Genomic DNA, 21,802 nt, shown 5'->3' with positions numbered 1-21,802 from the left:
GCAGAAAATTTTACTTATTGGACATATGTGCCTAATCCTTGTCTGCTTCAAGCAGTAGTGTGGGGAGATATTTCTGTGCCAGTGTGCACTAATGATTCTCAACCATTGCCATTCCCCTGATGCAATGGCAGAGATTTACATCCTTCTAGTTTGAACACAGCTAATAATGTTAATATAACTTTAGCTGCACGGGGGTTTCCTTTATGTATTGGTAATAATAGCTTTTGTTTAAAATTAGCCCATCAAGCTTGGGCAGTTAAGTTTAATCATTCTTCACTTGCTTCCTCCATGGCTGTAATCACCATGAAAGCTTTTCAGCGTTTCTCTTTAGTAGATTCAGCAGAAGAAGATATACCGAATATTTCTATCTGTACCTTGACATCGTTTACACCTCCTGTAACTCGTTTTGAATGGTTAAGATGCAGAGCTCATTTGCCTAGAATGCTTTTAAATGATACAGTTTACAAATATTGTGATTCTAGATTGGAGTCCGCATGGGTTTTTTCAAGAAAAATTCTCTAAACATTAATTAAAATGGCGCAAAACAGATAATAGCTTGAATGCCTTAGGTAATGTAACTTTAGATGGGATCGGAAATGAAACTATAGTTTGGCAGGAAGGAGGTTTTACTCCTCTTGCACCATTCTTAAAAGGAATCCCTGCCACATTATTACAGTGTGTCAATATATCTTGGTGGAAAACTTTTAATGAAAGTTCTGATAGTCTTTTAGTAGCTCAGATTTGACCTGATTTATGGATACCTGTTAATTTTACCCAACCCTGGAGTGATTCTGTTGGACTAACAGCCATATACAATATGGTTCAACAACTGTTGAAATGTTCCAAGAGATTTGTGGGCTTAATAATTGCAATTATCCTGGGACTTGCTTCTGTTGCTGCAGTAGCTGGTGTGGCTCTTCAACAAGAAATCCAGACAGCTGACTTTGTTGCAGGATGGTATACAGATGCCCATACCCTACGGGAGCAGCAACGGAATTTGGACTCTCAATTGAATATGGAAATTGAAAATTTACAACATACTATAAAATGTTTAGGTGATCAGGTGTCAATTTTGTCAACTAGAATGTTATTAAGATGTGATTGGAATTCAACTCAAATATGTGTAACTCCTGTCTTATATAATGTTTCTCAAGAATGGAATAGAATCAAAAGAAATTTAGAGGGACATTCTAATATTACTGAAGAAATCTTAGCATTACAAGAAGAAATTTCTGCTACCTTTTCACATAAATTGCCTCAGTTGACTGATCAAAAAATGCTTAATGGTTTAGCAGATTGTTTAGCTAATCTTAATCCTTTAGGACATGTACAAACTTTGTTAACTACAACCTTTGGAAATACTTTTGTAATCATATTGCTTTGTTTTCTTTCTTATATAGTCTACTGGCGATGGTCCCAGAGAAGAGTAAAAAAGAAGCTAGAGGGAAAACTAAATGCTGTTATAGCTCATATTAAAAATGAAAAATAAAAGGGGAAAATGTAAGATCATACAGAGTTTAGCTTGGTTATTCTGCAAACAGATAACTTGGAAGGAGTCCAGATGTCTTGCAAACAAGCTCTGGAATGTTTCCATTAACCTGGGAGGTCACATACCTCACAAACGAGTATGTTACAACATATGCCCGCAAACCAGATATGATTAACTCCCAAGGAACTCATTGATCTTAAAGATTAAGGAATTTAAAGATTAAGGAACAGTTAAACTATAACCAGAGTGAGGTCAGCGAATTCTTGGGACCTAGCCTAACGCAGATAGAGGATATAAAAATAAAATGATGCAGTACTCGCACTGGAGTCTTGTACTGTCTTTTGTGTTTGTCTGTTTCTTTGTTCATTCCCTTTCCCCCTCCTCCTGACATATGGGAGGCAACACTGCTCTGTATTTTATTTCTGAAATTTTATTGCCTACAATTTATTCTAGAATTTTTATGGATTCACAAGTCACATTTAAGTCTTTTATCCATTTTGAGTTTATTCTTGTGTATGGTGTAAGTTGATGGTTTAGTTTCATATTTTTGCATTTAGCTGTTTAATTTTTCCAACACCATTTATTAAAAAGACTACTACTCTAATATATATTCTTGCCACCTTTTTCAAATGTTAATTGAGCATATTGCCTTGGGTCCATTTTTGTGTTCTCTGTTCTGTTCCATTGGTCTATATGTTTATTTTTGTGCAAATACCAGGCTGTTTTGATTACAGTGGCTTTGTAGTATAACCTGAAATCTGGTAATGTGATCCCTCCAACTTTGATCTTCTTTTTCAAGATTACTGTGGCTAATTGAGGTCTTTTTTGGTTCCATATGAACTTTTGACATATTTGTTCTAGTTCTGTGAAGCATGTCATTGGTATTTTGATGGGGATTGCATTGAATGTATAGATTGCTTTGGGTAGTATGGACATTTTAATGAGGTTAATTTTTCTAATCCATGAACAAGGTATGTGCTTCCACTTTTTAAATATCTTCCTCTCTTTTTTCAATGACCTAAAGTTTTCTGTGAATAGGTCCATTATTTCTTTGGTTAAGTTTATTCCTAGATACCTTAATTTTTTTGCTCTGATGGTAAAAGTGATTATTTAGTTTCTCTTTTTGTGAGTTCATTATTGGTGTATAAGAATGCCATTGATTTCTTTTTTTTTTTATTGATTAATTTTTGTTATACATGTTTCTCCTTTTTCCCCCACTGAGTCCCCCTTCCCCTCCCTCCCTGCCCTTTCCCCAGATTGTTGTCCATGTCCACTGTTCATGCATACATGTATATAAGTTCTGTGGTTCATCCCTCTCCCACCTCCCCCCTCTTTAGGGGATTGTCAGTCTGTAGCCTGCTTCCGGGTCTCTGGGACTACCCCATTCCTCAAACTGTTATGTTCATTATATTCCACAAATAAGTGAGATCATATGAAACTTGTCTTTCTCTGTTTGGCTTGTTTCACTTAGGATGATACTTTCAAGGTCCCTCCATGTAGTCTCAAAGGATAACAGATCTTTCTTTCTTACAGCTGCGTAGTACTCCATTGTGTATATGTACCACAGCTTTTTGATCCATTCGTCTACTGATGGACACTTGGGCTGTTTCCAGATATTAGTGATTGTAAATAGTGCTGCTACAAAGATGGGGGTACATATATTCTTTCTGATTGGTGTTTTAGGCTTCTTAGGGTATATTCCTAGAAGTGGGATCACTGGGTCAAATGAAAGTTCAATTTTTAATTTTTTGAGGTGACAGCATATTGTTTTCCATAGTGGCTACACCAGTCTGCATTCCCACCAGCAGTGTACTAGAGTCCCCTTTTCTCTACACCCTCGCCAACACTTGTTGTTTGATGATTTGTTGATGGCGGCCATTCTGACAGGTGTGAGGTGATACCTCATTGTTGTTTTAATTTGCATCTCTCTGATGATTAGTGATGATGAGCATTTCTTCATATGTTTCTTAGCCATTTGTATGTCCTGTTTGGAGAGGTGTCTATTCAGCTCCTCTGCCCATTTTTTAATTGGGTTCTTTGTCTTCCTTTTGTGGAGTTGTATTAGTACTCTATACATATTGGAAACTAACCCCTTATCTGATATATCGTTGGCAATTATGCTCTCCCATACAGTGGGTAGCCTTTCCATTTTGATGATTGTATCTTTTGCTGTGCAGAAGCTTTTGAGTTTGATGTAGTCCCATGTGTTCATTTTCTCCTTTGTTTTTATTGCCTTAGGTGATGTGCCATTGATTTCTTGATGTCAATTTTATATCCTGCTACTTTGTCAAATTCATTTATTAAGTCTAATAAAATTTTGATGGTGTCTTTGGGGTTTTCTATGTATAGTATCATGTCATGTGTGAATAATGACAGTTTCACTTCCTCCTTTCCCATTTGGATTTCTTTTATTTTTTCCTCCTGTCTGATTGTTATGCCTAGGATTTCCTGTACTATGTTAAATAAGGATGGCAAAAGTGGGCACCCTAGCCTTGTTCATATTCTTAAGGGAAATTCTTTTAGTTTTTGCCCATTGAGTATGTTTGCTGTAGGTCTTTCATATATGGCCTTTATTATGTTGAGATATGATCCCTCTATTCTCAGGTTGATGACCGTTTTTACCAGAAAAGGGTTCTAGATTTTGTCAAATGCTTTTCCAGTGTCTATTGATATGATCATATTATTATTATTTTTATTGATTAATTTTTGTTACAGATGATTCTCCTTTTTTCCCCCACTGATTCCCCATTCCCCCTTCCCTCTCTGCCCCTTCCCCAGATTGTTGTCCATGTCCACTGTTCATGCATACATGCGTATAAGTTCTGTGGTTCATTCCTCCCCCACCTCCCCACTCCTTAGGGGATTGTCAGTCTGTACCCCGCTTCCGCGTCTCTGGGGCTACCCCATTCCTCAAACTGTTATGTTCATTATATTCCACAAATCAGTGAGATCATATGAAATTTGTCTTTCTCTGTTTGGCTTGTTTCACTTAGGATGATACTTTCCAGGTCCCTCCATGTAGTCTCAAAGGATAAGAGATCATATTATTTTTATCTTTCATTTTGCTTATGTGCTGAATCACCTTTATTGATTTGCGAACATTGTACCAGCCTGGCATCCCTGGGATGAATACCACTTGGTCATGGTAAATAATTTTTTGATGTGTTCCTGGATCCTATTTGCTAGTATTTTGTTTAGGATTTCGGCATCTATGTTCATCAGGGATATTGGTCTGTAGTTTTCTTTCTTTTTAGTGTCTTTTTCTGGTTTTGGAATGAAAATTATGCTGGCCTCATAAAACGAGTTTGGAATTCTTCCTTATTGTTAAATTTTTTGAAATAGTTTGAGAAGAATGGGATTCATTCTTTTTTATATGTTCAGTAAAATTCCCCCGTGAAGCCATCTGGGCCTTGGCTTTTTGTTTGCTGGGAGTGTCTTGATTATATCTTCCATTTCTTCTGTTTTTCTTGGTCTCTTCAAGTTTTCTCTCTCTTTTCAGTTCAGTTTTGGGAGACTATTTTTATTTAGCAATTGGTCCATTACGCTCTAATTGTCAAATTTGTTGCTATATAACAGTTCATGGTAGTTGTTAATGATCTGTTGTATTTCTGTGGTGTCAGTTGTTACTTCTCCTCTTTCATTTCTGATTTTGTGTATTTGGGTTCTTTCTTTTTGTATCTAGGTGAGTCTAGCTAAGGGTCTATCAATCTTGTTTATCTTTTCAAAAAACCAGCTCTTTGTTTTATTGATCCTTTGAATTGTTTTTTTTTTTTTTTTGGTCTCTATGTCATTTGTTTCTGCTGTGATGTTTACTATTTTTTTTTCTTCTACTTACTCTGGGGTTTTCTTTTTGTTTGCTTTTTAGTTTTTTAAGTTGTGAGGTTAGATATTGTTAGAAATTTTTCTTTCTTCTTGAGGTAGGCCTGTAGTGCTATGAACTTCCCTCTCAGAACTGGTTTCACTGCATCCCATAGATTTTGTGTTGTTGTGTGTTCATTTTAATTAGTTTCTAGGAAGTTTTTAATTTCTTCCTTGATTTCCATGGTAACCCATTCATTGTTCAATACCATGTTATTTAGCCTCCATGTTTTCAAATGCCTTTGCATGTTCTTGTTGCAATTGATTTCTAGTTGCTGGCGATTGTAGTCTGAGAAGATTCTTGATATGATTTGAATCTTCTTGAACTTGTAGAGACTTAGTTTGTGTCCTAACATGTGGTCTATCTTTGAGAATGTCCCAGGTTCAGTTGAGAGAAATATGAATTCTGCAGTTTTGTGGTGTAATTCTCTGTAAATAGCTATTCAATCCATTTGATCTAGTGCTTCATTTAAAGTCTGTGTATTCTTGTAATTTTTTTGTGCAGAAAATCTATCCAGTGATGTCAGTGGGGTGTTGAAGTTTTCTACTATGATTGTATTGCTGTCAATTTCTCCTTGAAGTCCTCCAAGAGATTTTTAATATATGTTGGTGCTCCTATATTGGTTGCATATAGATTTACCAAGGTTATATATTCCTGTTGTATAGATCCTTTCAATATTATGTAGTGGCCTTCTTTGTTTTTAGTTATGGTCTTCATTTTGAAATCTACTCTATCAGGTATGAGTATTGTTACTCTAGCTTTTTTTGGTTTTCCATTTCCTTGAAAGATTTTTTTTCATCCCTTCACTTTCAACCTATGAGTCTTTTGTTGTGAGGTGGGTTTCTTGTAAACAACATATATGTGAGTCATGCTTTCTTATTCAGTCAGCTACTCTGTGTCTTTTTATTGGAACATTCACACTATTTACATTTAAGGTGATAATTGATATGAACTTTATTATCACCATTTTTGTTTAGTGTGGTTCTACTTTTCTTCCTACTTCTTCTACTAATTACAGTAGTCCATTTAGCATGTGTTGCAGTCTTGATTTGGTGTTTATATATTTCCTTAAGTTTTTTTTTTTTTTTTTTTTTGGTCTGGAAATCTCTTTCTTTGACCTTCAATTTTGAATTATAGCCTGCTGGATAGAGTAGTCTTGGATTCAGATTTTTGTTTTTCATGACCTTAATTACTTCATGCCACTCCCTTCTGGTCTGTAGTTTCTGTTGAGAAGTCAGCTGAGAGCTTTATCAGGTTTCCTTTGTAGGTTACCTGTTGCTTATCTCTTCTGCCCTTAGGATTTTGTCTTTGTTTTTAACTTTTGGCATTTTAATTATTATGTGTCTTGGTGTGGGCCTCTTTGGGTTCTTCTTACTTGAGGCTCTCTGTGCTTCTTGAACTTGAATGCTTTCTTTCTTTACCAAGTTAGAAAAGTTTTCTGTCATTATTTCTTCAAACATATTCTCTAACCCTTGCCCATTTCTTTCTCTTCAAGGGCTCCTATGATGTGAATGTCATTATGTTTCCAGTTGTCCCACAGTTCTCTTAAGCTATCTTCTTGTTTTTTAATCATTTTTTTTTTCCTTTTGGTTTTCTGATTGGTTGATTTTTCCTACCCTGTCTTCTAATTCACAGATTTGGTCCTCAGCTGTTTAGTCTGCTGTTTCGTCCTTCCAATGTGTTCTTTATTTCTGACATGTCTTCTTGGTGGCTTTTAATTTCTAACTGGTTCATTTTCAACATTTCTATGTCTTTACTCATGGTGCTCATGTCCTTACACATGCTGTTGAGCTTCTTCAAGATTATTGCTCTGAATTCTAGTTCTGTTAACTTGCTTAACTGCTCTACATTTATGTCATCTTTGGTAGAAGTCTCTTGTTCTTTCATCTGGCTTTTGTTTCTTTGTTTCACCATTTTGGGCTTTGGAGCCTGCCAAATTTTCCCTTTGGGTGTTGGCATTCTGCTATTTGTGTCTCCCTGTACTGAGTTTGGATGAGCCTGGGTGGGCCCAATCATTTCTCTTTTATTTCAGCAAATAATAAGCTATCCCCCATTTTTGAGGCACTGTACTGATTGCTGAGATATGCAATGAACACAACAGACAAGGCTCCTGAAATATCATGAAGCATATAGTCTAGTGACATTGTGATTTAGAAAAATATTTAAATTATTCAAATATTACCTAAGTTTGAACTAAAATGACATTTTGTAATTTCACACAACTGTAAAAACAATAAAGGCTCTCTGGTAACACCAAGTTCTCATGTTACATTAAGGTGTATGTAATGATATAACCAGGGTAACAGAAATGTGTGAAGCTATGTAAATAATTGTTTCTAAATTAATTGCATCGAGAGAGGGTAAGAATGGGCAGCATAAACCAAACAATATAATTAATCAATATGATATTAAGGTTGTGATTATGTTTGAAGATTTATCTTCTTCTTATTATATATTTTTTAAATAATGGAATTAGTTTATATTCTTTCAGATTAGAATATAAAGAAAAAATTCTTAGAAGTGTGGATAGTAGAAAAAGCCAATCTTGGGGTCTATGTCTGAAAACTGGCATTCCTTCTTGCCTCTTCATGCCTGTAAAGATCCTGAGGCATCTATGTGATTCCTATGGCTGAGGATCTATCTCCTGGATTATCCTTTTTTCAAAGTGATTCTCATTTATCTTTATAGTGATATTTCTGATTATTATATTTATATGTCTCCACCAATTATCTCCCTTCTCAAATCCTGAGATTACTTGAATACCTTGATCCCATTTTTACTTGATTAGGGTTAAACTTCTGTTTGTGTCTCACCAATGTATGCCATTTTCAACACCTTTTAAAGAAAATTTTACTATTTTTAAGTTAGAAAATTCATTCTAGATAATATACATTGGTTTCTCCCTTTGTTCATTTCAGTTTCTCTTGCTGTCAAACTTTTCACCCTTCTCACTGCTCTGATGAAATTCCTCTCATAGAATTAAACATAATGTATCTTCTTGGAGACAAGATGTTGTTGATTATGTTAATTCTATTTGGCATTTAAACAAGTCAGAAAATGAACACATTTCATGGAAAGTATGTTCCTGTGACTTAAACAATAGTTTCAGTTTTGTTAGCCTGGTAAGTATGGCTCAGTGGTTGAGTGTTGACACATGCACCAAGAAGTCACCAGTTCAAATCTCAGTCAAGGCACATACCCAAGTTGTGGGCCAAGTCCCTGGTTAGGGGCATGCAGAAGGTGTCCAACTGATGTTCTCTCTCATTGATGTTTCTCTCTCTCCCCCTCCCTCCTCTCTCTCTAAAATCAATAAATATTAAAAAATAAAATAAAAAAGAGTCAAGTCTAAGGATTTCTCAGCTTTGATATTGATAACATGTTCTAATTTATCTTGGACTTCATATTGTTACTAGAATATCTTTGTCTTCAAAGCAGTTTTTTTAAAGATGGATGGTATTTATTTCTATTTATTTACTCAAGCTGTAATGTAGTCAAAAAATAAAGTTTTTTTTTTCATAAAATAGAGTAATATCATCAAAGTATAATTTTTAATCTTCATCTTATATGTTAGGATACATTTGGCAATGTCTGAAGAGATTTTTGGTTGTCACGACTGGAGGTAGTTATTGTGGTGTGACTGTTAACTATCCTGCCACACACTGAACAATCCCCTTTGGGCAATCCCAAAGAGTTATCTGGTGCCAAATGTCAATAGTAATGATGTTGAGAAATCCTGGATTGAAGAAACCAATCTAGATTTCTCTATACCCTTCAGATGTTCCTATGAAATATACACATACACTCAAGTAAAAAATAGGAGTATCTACATTTCTTAAGTACCTACTGGGTGCCTGCCAGTTTTTTGTACCTTTACAACAACCATGCAGGATTAGCACTGTTATCTCTTTTCTATGGAAAAGGAGGCTAAAACTCACAAACAGAAACAAATAACTATATACCAAATGGGTAGCAACCATATTTTAAAAAAGTGGAAAAGAAAGAATCCAAATAACTTTCAATAATAGTACTTTTATTTCTCTCAGTCTGAAGATATAAGGACCAACAAAACTTTTAGGAAAACCTAGATTTGACTTAAAAGGTTGGTAGGTTTATTGTTAATGGTGGTATGGATGAAGTAATACTAAGACAAGTATGTGTATTGTAGAATTGAGGAAAGAAGTAAATATATTGATTTTGTTGGGAACAGGACTTCTCACAGTGGGAGAAAGACACTAAAAATATAAAATGATAAAAGGTAACAATGATATAAAATTGTTTTTCTTCTCAGTCTGTCCACTGAAAGGACATCAGCAATAATACCTCAGTGGCAATGAGTACATCTAGCTTCCATATTGAAAGTTTTAATATCACTTCCCACTAAAAAGAACCAGGGGATATTAGCAAAATATCAGAGCCTAGGCCTGAGGCTTGGAGAGTTATTCTAGACCATCCTGTGCAAGAAGTAAGAATGTGCTCAAAGAATGCTAGTCACTGAAGCCAGTTTGAAGAAGCCCCCACTGGCCAAATCTGGGATAATCTGAGCATCAACATAAATAAGGCTACTAATGGATTATAATCCACTGAATAAAATCCAAATCCATAGATCCATATTAAAAGAAGTAAATAAATAAGAAAGACCTTTACATTAAAATGTTATATAATGCAGAGGAAATGATAGAGTTTAAAAATTGATATCTGGCAATCATTACAGTAATTTGATGCAAGCAAGAGTCATCATTGTTCTTTTAGGAACAGAATAGTAACATAATTTCAAATAATCTACCCACAAATTAGTTATTTATTACAAAAGGAAAATAATCACTTTATATTAAAGAAATTTGGAGGACACATCCAAGACTTGGTGATCAAAGTTAACATCACCAATATGGGAACAAGTCACAATTGCCTGCCACCCGATTGGATCAATGAGAAGAACACAGTGTCACTTCTGAGGTATTCCTGTTACTATGCATAACCTAAATCAAACAAACCCAAAGTGAGGGACATTCTACAAAATAACTGGCCCTATCTCTTTAAAATGTCAAAGTTGAGAAAGACACAGAAAAACAGACTAAGACTGATCCAAATAAAGGGCAGCTGAAGAGACAACTGAAATATAACAGGTGATCTTGGATTGGATCCTGGACCTGAAAAATTCTTACTACAGAGGACAATGGATGAAATCTGAATACAGTCTGTGGGTTGAATAACAATTTTTTATAAATGTTAATTTCCTGATTTTAACACATTTGCATTCTGGTTAATTAAGAGCATGTTCTTGATTTTTAAAAATTTATCATCCCTAACTTTGTGAAGGAAACAGCCATACATATTCAGGAAGCACAGAGAGTTCCAAACAAGATGAACCAAAAAAAGCCCACATCAAGACACATCATAATCAAAATGACAAAGGTTAAAGACAAAGAGAGAATCTTAAAGCAATAAGAGAAAAGCAGTTACTTACTTATAAGGGAGCTCACATAAGACTGTCAGCCGATTTCTCAAAACTTTACAGGCGAGAAGGAAATGGCAAGAATTATTCAAAGTGATGACAAGCAAGGACCTACAACCCAAATCACTCTATCCTGCAAAGCTATCATTTAGAATTGTGGACATAGAAAGAGTTACCTAGACAAAAAACAAAAAAAACAAAAAAAAAACAAAAAAACGCTAAAGGAGTTCATCACCACAAAACCAGATTTACATGAAGTGTTGGAGGGTCTTCTTTAAGAAAAAGAAGAATATCAAAAATATGAACAACAGATATAGAAATAGTGGCAGAATGAATGAAAACTACACAGACCATCTCCCAGGACCAAACTAGAATTACAACTAAAATAAAAAAAAATCATCAGGAAAAAGCAACAGGAAAGCAGCTTGCGAGTACCATATAACCAGGGACACTGAATCAATCCTGGTAGAATTGTGGCGGCATGAGAGGGGAGCTGGGAGCCCATGGACAGCAGTCGTCTTAGCTGTGAGCAGTGCCCTCAAGGTTAAACTCCCAAGCCCACTCCACTGTGCAGAGAGCCAGGACAGAGTGCTAAAAGAGCCACAGCCACTTACCTTGGGCTCTGGCAGAAGGCAGGCAGACTGGACTGGAACTGTGTGGGGACACTTGAGATTTGGAGGGCACTTAGACCTTTTGCTGACTTGCAGCCACACAGGACAGTGGCCATATTACTCCTTCTAAGGGCTCTGGGGCGAGGTGGCCCCTCCTGGGAAGAATCAAGCCCAACCAGGTGGGCCATTATAATGCAAATTGAGGCTCATTAACAACCAGCACCTGCCCCACCCTCGGGAAATACCTTTATGCTGAACACCTGAGGGGGTTTTTCATTCAACTGAGAACCCAAGGCTCCTTAAGTAACTAAGACTAATAGCCTCCAGGAAAAAGAGGACAACTGAACCCTTTCTGGGCTTGAAACTCTACCCAGGTACGTAAGACTAGACAGTGGTGTTTAACATGGGTCCTCCCATGCTCATCCAAACCAGTAGAGGGAGCCAAAAACAGAAAATCACCAACACCCAGGAAAATTTGGCAGGCTCCAAAATTTACTGAGATAGCCAAAATAGTGAAAAAAAGAAACAAATCCCAAATGAAAGAACAAGACAACACTACCAAAGATGAGATAAATGAAATGCAGTTGAGCAAGTTAACAGAGCTAAAATTCAGAGCCATGATCTTCAGGAAGATCAACAGCATAAGGAAGGACATCAACACCATGAGTAAAGACACAGAAACATTGAAAATCAACCAACTGGAAAATAAAAATCACCAAGAAGAAATGAAGAATGACTTATCAGAAATAAAGAACACATTGGAAGGACTAAACTGCAGAGTAGAGGAAGGTGAGGACTGGATCAGTGAATTAGAAGACAGGGTAGAAAAAGTCAACCAATTAGAAAACCAAAAGAAAAAATAATTAAAAAACAGGAAGATAGCTTAAGAGAACTGTGGGACACGGAAAACATAATAATATTTGCATCATAGAAGTCCCCAAAGAAGAAGAAAATAAGCAAGGGTTAGAGAATACATTTGAAGAAACAGTGACAGAAAACTTTCCTAATTTGGTGAAGGAAGAAGGCATTCAAGTTCAAGAAGCACAGAGCACTGCAAGTAAGAAGAACCCAAACAGGCCCACACCAAGACACACTAATTAAAATGCCAAAAATTAAAGACAAAGAGAGAATCCTAAGGCAGCAAGAGATAAGCCACAGGTTACCTACAAAGGAAATCCCCATAAGGCTGTCAGCTGACTTCTCAACAGAAACAGGTCAGAAGGAAATGGCATGAAGTAATCAGCGTCATGAAAAACAAGAATCAGAATCCAAGACTACTCTACCCACAAGGCTATCATTCAAAATAGAAGGTCAAATAAAAAGCTTCCCAGACAATAAAAGTCTAAAAAAACATATTAGCACCAAACCAGCATGGCAAGAAATGTTAAAAGGACTGCCATAATTAGTAGAAGAAATGGAAAGAAAAATATAACAACACGAAACAAAAATGGCAATAAATAAGTACATATAAATAATCACCTTAAATGTAAATGGATTGAATGCTTCAATAATAAGACACAGAGTAGATGATTGGATAAGAAAGTATGACTCATATATATGTTTACAAGAGACCCACCTCACAACAAAAGACTCACATAGGTTGAAAGCGAAGGAATGAAAAAAATCTTCCAAGCAAACATGAAGGAAAAAAAGCTGAGATAGCAATACTCATATCTGATAAATTATACTTCAAAATGAAGGCCATAACTAGAGACAAATAAGGCCACTACATAATATAGAAAGGATATATCCAACAGGAAGATATAATCTTGGTAAACATATATGCACCCAATATTGGAGCAACAAAATATATTAAAAATCTTCTGGAGGACATAAAAGGAGAAATCAAAAGCAATACAATCATAGCAGGGGGACTTCAATACCTCGCTGACATCACTGGATGGATCGTCTAGACAAAAAAATTAGCAAGAGAACAGAGACTCTAAACAAAGCACTAAACCAAATAGATATAATAAATATCTACAGAGAATTACACCCCAAAACTGCAGAATTCACATTGTTCTCAAGTGCACATGGGACATTCTCAAAGATAGACCACATGTTAGGACACAAACTAAGTTCAAGAAGACGGAAATCATATCAAGCATCTTCTCAGATTACAATGCCATGAAACTAGAAATCAATTGCAACAGGAACATGCAAAGATATTTGAAAATATGGAGGCTAAAGCATGTTATTAAACAATTAATGGGTTACTGAGGAGATCAAGGATGAAATTAAAAACTTCCTGGAAACCAATGAAAATGAACACACAACAACACAAAACCCATGGGATGTAGCGAAAGCAGTTCTGAGAGGGAAGTTCATAGCACTACAGGCCTACCTCAAGAAACAAGAAAAATTTCTAATAGACTATTGAAACTTGCAACTTAAAAAACTAAAAAGCAAACAATAATGAAACCCCAGAGCAAGTAGAAAAAAGAAAATAGCAAAGATCAGAGCAGAAATAAATGACATAGAGTCCAAAAAAAAAACAAAAACAAAAAAACAATTCAAAGGATCAATGAAAGGAAGACCTGTTTTTGTAAAGATATAATCAGAAACGATAAAGAAGTAACAACTAACACCATAGAAATACAAAGGATCGTTAACAAATACTATGAACAATTATATAGCAACAAATTTGACAATCTAAGCAAAATGGACAAATTTCTAGAAACACATAGTCTCCCAGAACTGGAAAGAGATAGAAAACTTGAACAGACCAATAAAAACTAAGGACATTGAAGAGGTAATCAAGACTTTCACAGCAAACAAAAGCCCAGACTCCCTGGCTCCACAGGACAGTTTTACTAAACTTTCAAAGAAGAAATAACACCCATTCTCTTCAAAGTATTCTAAAATATTTAAGAAGGAAGACTTCCAAACTTGTTTTATGAGGCCAGCATACTTCTAATTTCAAAACCAAATAAAGACACCACAAAGAAAGAAAACTACAGGCCATATTCCTGATGAACATAAACATTAATATCCTTAACAAAATACAAGCAAATCGGATCCAGCAATACATCAAACAAATTATTCACCATAACCAAGTGGGATTTCACCCCAGGGATGCCAGGCTGGTACAACGTTTGTAAATCAATTAATGTGATACGCCACATAAACAAAGTGAAGGATAAAAACCACATGATTATATCAATAAATACTGAAAAACGTTTGACAAAATCCAGCATCCATTTCTGATAAAAACGCTCAGCAATGTGGGAATACAGAGATTATATCTCAACATAATAATGGCCATATATGAAAGACCTACAGCCAACATCATACTCAATGGGCAAAAACTAAAAGCATTTTCCTTAAGAATAGGAACAAGCCAGGGATGTCCACTTTTGCCACTCTTATTTAACATAGTTCTGGAAGTCTTAGCCACAATAACCAGACAGGAAGAAAAAATAAAAGGGATTCAAAGTGGAAAGGAGGAAGTGGAACTGTTTTCTATGTATAATATTATGTCATCTGCAAACTCTTAAGACTCCATCAAAAATCTACTAGACTTAATAAATAAATTTGGCAAAATAGGAGGATACAAAATTAACATCAAGAAATTGACAGCATTCTTATACACCAATGATGAATTCACAGAAAGACAAACTAAAAAAAACAATCTCATTTCCATTGCAGCAAAAAAATTAACATACTTAGGAGTAAACTTAACCAAAGAAGTAAAGGACCTGTTTACAGAAAACTACAGGACATTGAAAAAAAAATAGAGGAAGATATAAAAAAGTGGAAGCACATACATTGTTCATGGATTGGAAAAATTAATACCATTAAAATGTTCATATTACCCAAAGTAATCTATAGATTAAATGCAATCCCCATAAAAATTCCAATGACATATTTCTCAGAACTAGAACAAATTCTCCAAAAGTTTATATGGTCCAAAAAGACCCTGAAGTGCCACAGCAATGTTGAAAAAAATAAATAAATAACATAGTAGAAGGGATCACAGTACTGGATATCAGATTATACTACAAAACCACTGTAATCAAAGTAGCCTAGTACTGGCACAAGAACAGGCATATAGATGAATGGAACAGAACAGAGAACCCAACAATTTACCAAGGACTATAAGCTCAATTAATATTTGACAAAGGTGGCAAGCGCATACAGTGGAGTAAAGAAAGCTTCTTCAATGAATGGTGTTGGGAAAACTGGACAGCTACATGCAAAAAAATGAAGGTAGACCACCAACTTACAGCACACGCAAGAATAAACTCAAAATGGATAAAAGACTTAAATATGACTTGTGAGTCCATACAAATCCTAGAAGAAAATGTAGGCAACAAAATTTTAGACATCATATTCAGCAGAATTTTCACTGATACCATGTCCAAGGCAAGAGAAACAAAAGAAAAAATGAACACATGGGACTACATCAAACTAAAAAGCTTCTTCACAGAAGAAAGAAACAATCATCAAAATGGAAAGGCAACCCACTGTATGGGAGAACATCATTGTCAATGATACATCAGATAAGGGGTTAATTTCCAAAATATATAGAATACTCATACAATTCAACAAAAGAGAGACAAAGAACCCAATTAATAAATGGGCAGAGGATCTGAATAGACACCTCTCCAAACAGGACATACACATGGCCAGGAGACATGTGAAGAAATGCTCAATATTACTAATCATCAGAGAGATGCAAATTAAAACAACAATGAGGTATCACCTCACACCTGTCAGAATGGCCGCCATCAACAAATCATCAAATAACAAGTGTTGGCGAGGGTGTAGAGAAAAGGGGACTCTAGTACACTGCTGGTGGGAATGCAAACTGGTGCAGCCACTATGGAAAACAATATGGTGTTACCTCAAAAAATTAAAAATTGAACTTCCATTTGAGCCAGTGATCCCGCTTCTAGGAATATACCCTAAGAAGTCTGAAACACCAATCAGAAAGAATATATGTAACCCCATGTTTGTAGCAGCACTATTTACAATAGCTAAGATCTGGAAACAGCCCAAGTGTCCATCAGTAGATGAATGGATTAAACAGCAATGGTACATATACACAATGGAGTACTATGCAGCTGTAAGAAAGAAAGATCTCTTATCCTTTGAGGTGACATGGAGGGACCTAGAAAGTATTATCTTAAGTGAAACAAGCCAAGCAGAAAAAGACAAATACCACATGATCTCACTTATATACGGAATATAATGAACATTACAGTCTGCGGAATACGGTAGACCCAGAGACGTAGAAGTAGGGTACAGACTTACAACCCTAGAAGAGGGGGTAGTGGGGGTGAGAAGAGATAAACCACAGAACTTATATGCATGTACGCATAACCAATGGACTTGGACAACAAAGCCGGGGAAGGGGCGTGGGGGGGAGGTTGGGAGGAGGGTGTCAATGGGGTAAAAAAGGAGACACATCTGGAACAAAAATAAAATTAAAAAATGAATAAAAAAAAATAAAATAAAAAAATAAAGTTTGTCATTCACTTAATTACCTAGCAAGGATATCATTTAGAATCAAAGGACAGGTAAGGAGCTTCCTTACAAGAAAAAAAACATATTTCTTGTCTGTGACACTGTTCTGCAGAGTGAAAAGGAGGGCACACAGCCTTTATTCTTCCTCCCAGGAGGACTCCAGCACCAGCCTGTCCTATGCCAGAGATAATTTTCAGCTAAATGTATAAGGTGAAGACTATGACCCAATAATCTTTTGATCTTTGCTTTTTTTATGAGTACTGTACTGGTCATAGTAAATGTCATTGCCTTCACAGGCTTTGTGGATCACAGGATAAGGAGTCCTGGGGAGTGAGGAAAGAAGGAAGGGCACACACCTAGATCTGAGATCAGCCGAAATCTTACTCATCCTGCTGGTGGGTGAGTGGTATCTAATTGGGATATTGTATTTGAAAGCTCAGACTTCAGGTTTCCTCAGTGTCATAAACAGTGTAGGAACAACAGTGATATGTCCTCAGGCTGGAACACAACACCCCCTTGCTGTACTCACTCTGTGTAAGCCCCAGAGTGACTTTAATAAGGAATGAGTCTTCCTAAGCACCCTTTATTAAAATGCCAATCAGAAAACTAACCAAGCATTCAGGCCACTCAGGTTTTTTAAACTACTTGCCACAAGGCATAAGGATCCCCTATAGCAAAATACCTAGATGGAGTAACTATAGCATTCCATCTGATTGAGACATAAGAGCTTAACAGGGCTTCTTGTTCAAAGCTAAACAATGTGGCTCAAGTTTACTCACTTGTGGCTGTGACTACTCCAGAGGGAATCCTCCCCTCTGAAGCACTGAAGAAAAAAGAGTCAAATTCCATGTGCTGGTCATGCGCCTGTGCTGGTTCCACATCCCACCTTTTTGTCAGCTCAGAGCTCAGGGAACTGGAACCTGGGATCAGAGTTGAGGTCTCTGCTCACTTTATAAAAATTTTCCATCCAATATGCAGCACTAAACTAGCATTCTCAATGCACAAGCTCTACTTGAATTGCTAGTTTGTCAGAAAGCTACCTGGAATTTTATTTCTGTGCTACACAGTAAATATTTTCAAATGAAACATCAGTGGATGAAAGTCCTCATGTTCTTTTCTTTGGAAAGACAGAGGTTAACTAGTACCTCCATGACAGGTACTTCTGGTCCTTTGACCTTTATATAGGATCCAGCCAGAGAAATTTGCTAATTCTTACAATATTCCTGTATCATATAATTTACTTCTTCAGTGCAATAAAGTATAATTGACACATTGACAGAGCCTCTTCAGCTGAGCCAGAGATGAGCAGATGCAACAAAGCCAGGGTGAGAGCAGGGGCTGGGCAGCTGGTGATGTGCCTTCTCCAGGGGAAAGTGAATAGAAAACAAGCTGGCTACAGGTCCAGCAAGTCCTCTGTGCTTTCCATTAGGCCTTTGACTGTGGCCTTATTTTGTATTTGCACTGAAACATTATTCACTCCAAGGCTTTCTTCAGAACATTGGGTCCTATTGATGGCACCATGGCACTTTTCCCTTGCTCTACTCTGCCACCATCCTAATGCAGCTCCCTTGGTCATCTGAATGTTCTTATTCTCTTGATATACTAACCTCTGTCCCTCAGTCATATGCTCTGAGACTCTTAAGACCCTATTCTATTGCCTAGACCCCTCCTCCAGCCTCTGCCTTTTCAGACTACCTTCGCTCCTTCCCAAGCAGGTCTTCTGAGCTCCTCTTGCTCCCTCCAGATCTTGTATTTCTTTCATCACGCTCCTCCCAGGCTATGAGTTCTCTGGTCACTCCTTTTTAGCTTCCTTCTGAGACCTTTGACTCTACCTTCCCCATACACATTAATGCTATCCACCTTGATGTGGGCCTCAGCTCTGCTAACTGTATAAGCTTTGAGGGGTTGAATAAATTCCCATGGCTGAGGTACTATGTCTGTATTGGTGTCACTCAAATCTTGATATCCAGCATAGCTATTCTCCTGCCATTCAGGGCCATAGTTCCAGTTAAATATTAATATATCAAACTGCACTTATAACAGAAATGGCAAGTTTTACCTGTCAAAGAGTCAGTTCCTCATCTTTCCTCTCTAAATATCTACTTATCCAAACTACAGCTACAGTTAATAGCATCAATTGACCCAATTGTGTGACTAGAAAACTTGCCCTTATTCTATATTTCTCCCCCCGCAACCTTAATGCTTAATGAGTGAACCAAGTAGTTTAACCATTTTCCCCTCTGAGATGTCTCTTCCTTTCTTGAATACTGCTTCTGCCTTTGCTTTAACCCTCTATTTCTCCCCTTGACTTACCAACCTATTTAGAACTGGTCTGGCCCTTTCCAGTCCTCCCTCCTCAAAAATTTCTTCACAATATGGCAAGACTTACTTTAAAAAAACAACAACACAACTCCAATTACAGTATGCTCCATAGAGTATATGACCACCTGCTTCTCTCCTGTCTCTAGCCTCACTTTCTATCACAACCTCAAAGGGCATTCTCTGCTCTAATCCAGCTACACAGCTTGTTAAAAGCTCCATTCCTTCTCATGTCTTTTGATAATTACTTCCTTTTTAACTTTGTTACATGTCTTATCTCCCCTTTTTTGCTTAGTCTCCTACACAATTGTTGTCCCTTAAGACCTGATACAACCGTCCCTTCTTTTTATAAGATCTACTGGCTTTGTTTCTCACTCTCCTATTCTTTACTGTGGGCTGAGTAAAAAACTTTTTCTTGTGATTTAATACAGTTCCCTATATATGTATCTCAGGTGTGTGTACAAGCACACAAATGGGTATTATGTATGTATAACCTGGCACTTACAGTTTAGTATTATAATTGTTGGTTCACTTATGTGTTCTTCCTACTACACCTCTTTCAGGGAAGAGATCTTACAAATTTCATTTTTGTACTAATTTCATATAGTATATGCTTAAGTTATAATTGCCAAATTAATAAAGGTATCCCCACAACATCCAGCATAGTCCTATATGTATGATATTTGGTGAAAATATTTCTTTTTTGTTGCAAGTTCCAATTCATGGCCTCTATGATGCCATCTTAAATTTCATGTTCACAAATTAAGCATGAAATTTGAGGGATTACATTAAATATAATATATATATATATATATATATATATATATATATATATATATTCTTATGTCATGGGTTATAGCACTCTTAAACCCTGTTTAAATGTGACCTAAGTAAGAGCTAGCATCCAATTCTCAGGGTCATAATTTCCCTTGGCAATGTCTTGCCTGCCCTGTCTCCATGTCTTTGTGTTCCTGTCTCAGTTTTCTTCATCACTTTATTAATAGTGATAAAAAAAAGAAATGTTAGGAAAAATACAGCTTTTGTTTTATCACCTGTGTCAAATGCTTGCTATAGATTCACTCCTCCCTCATATCAATACCACAGAGCTGAGACTATTTTGAAGAGATCTGGCATGACAGCTGATAGATGCGTTAGCAGAGGTGGGTTATTTGATGTTATAAAACCAAAATTCAGGGATTTATCCTGTAAGTCCAGCAGGCCCAGGTATTGCTTCAGAGGCTCCTATTATCATCAACCATTGCTACACATTATAAATAAGCAATGTCACAACAACCACATTAGCAGTTTCCAGGACTCATTTCCTTATTGATGGCAGGAACTCCTGCAGTGAGAGCAGGGTTAATTTTTAAATCAGGTGTTGTGGTGACACAGCAAGAAATTGCATGAATATTACATTTCCAATGCAGATTTATGAAGGCTTCTAATACCTAGAGTATCTCACCTACAGAATTGTGCAGAATTGACTAATACTTATCTTCTCACATAGTAAGTGGTAATGCCTCAATAGGAGAAAACCAAAGAGATAACTGGATTTTTGAATCAGAAGGATACTTAGAGATCATGTGACCCAACAGCCCTATTTTACAATAAGATGCAGAAGCTGATGTTTACAGTGCTAAAGCCATTGGTCCAAAAGTGTACAATCATCAAATAATGTCAAATCCATATATATCTCCAAGGATCCTACACTGGGGACACATAATTTTAGTAGAATTATCAACATTCAGGACCTATGTGTACTTATCTTAGTGTCACCTCAGAAGGCAATTACTGTTTCTTCCATTAATTTTCATTTGACAATAAATTTGCAGTGTCTTTAGTAATTTATTTTGTATTTGGGGTGGAGACTAACAGAGAGTCTCCTTACTAGTGCTTTGTCATTCACTTTCATTACCTATCATTCTATCTGGCCCACTGCTCTAACACAGTGGCCCTTGAGAAATGCTGTTGCCTTCTGATTAAAAAGGACTACAACCTTCAAATGTAAGATAGAAATAGTTCTAGATCTTACCATTCTAGATGGTTTTCCACAAATGCAGACATGGGACTGATTTGCACCGTGTAAGTATCATTTGCAGAATACTCAAAGAGTCCGTAGTAAGGGTTGAAGAGCTCCTGAGACAAAAGGAAGAAGAACTCTCTCGAAGGACCACTGTAATCCAGGCTGCAAAGGAAGCAGAAGCCCAGGAATCTATTATGAGAGAAAGGCAAGGGACCTACCTCTATCTGGATGCTAGTGTACTCTTTCAGAGTCAGTACTGGGGAATGTCAAGAGCAGCCTTGGCTCTTTAGAATAAATCCTAATGGAAGTATTAATTTGCTATAGGAAAAGAAGATGTGGTCATTGTTTTGTGAAAGTTCTTACTCAGATTTCCATGAGTGAGCTTTTATGGCATGTTCCTTAACCTTTTTTTTTATTGATCATAATAAAACACACAGCTGGCCCATTAAAAACAAAGATTTTGTTGGGGGAGGCACACGAGAATTTCTTGTAACAATGTGTGAATTAAAAAACCTCCATGCTCATTTTGATATACCTTCTCAGGTGGGCTTTCCATGAAATCACTAAAATTATACTAAAA

General features: G+C 36.5%; 1 protein-coding gene across 1 annotated transcript in view; it reads right to left on the bottom strand.

The window, feature by feature from the left end:
• HECW1 (HECT, C2 and WW domain containing E3 ubiquitin protein ligase 1) overlaps positions 1-21,802 on the bottom strand; it is a 632,276-nt gene that overhangs the window by 145,225 nt on the left and 465,249 nt on the right. Inside the window, exon 21 of the mRNA XM_036246873.1 lies at positions 21,232-21,384. Coding sequence (XP_036102766.1) covers positions 21,232-21,384 — 153 coding nt within the window. The remainder of the gene's footprint in view (positions 1-21,231; positions 21,385-21,802) is intronic.

Source organism: Molossus molossus, unplaced genomic scaffold (assembly GCF_014108415.1).
Source record: "Molossus molossus isolate mMolMol1 unplaced genomic scaffold, mMolMol1.p scaffold_m16_p_7, whole genome shotgun sequence".
NCBI lineage: Eukaryota > Metazoa > Chordata > Mammalia > Chiroptera > Molossidae > Molossus > Molossus molossus.
The sequence above is the reverse complement of the archived record's forward strand: the minus strand, read 5'-3'. Positions and strand labels throughout refer to the sequence as shown.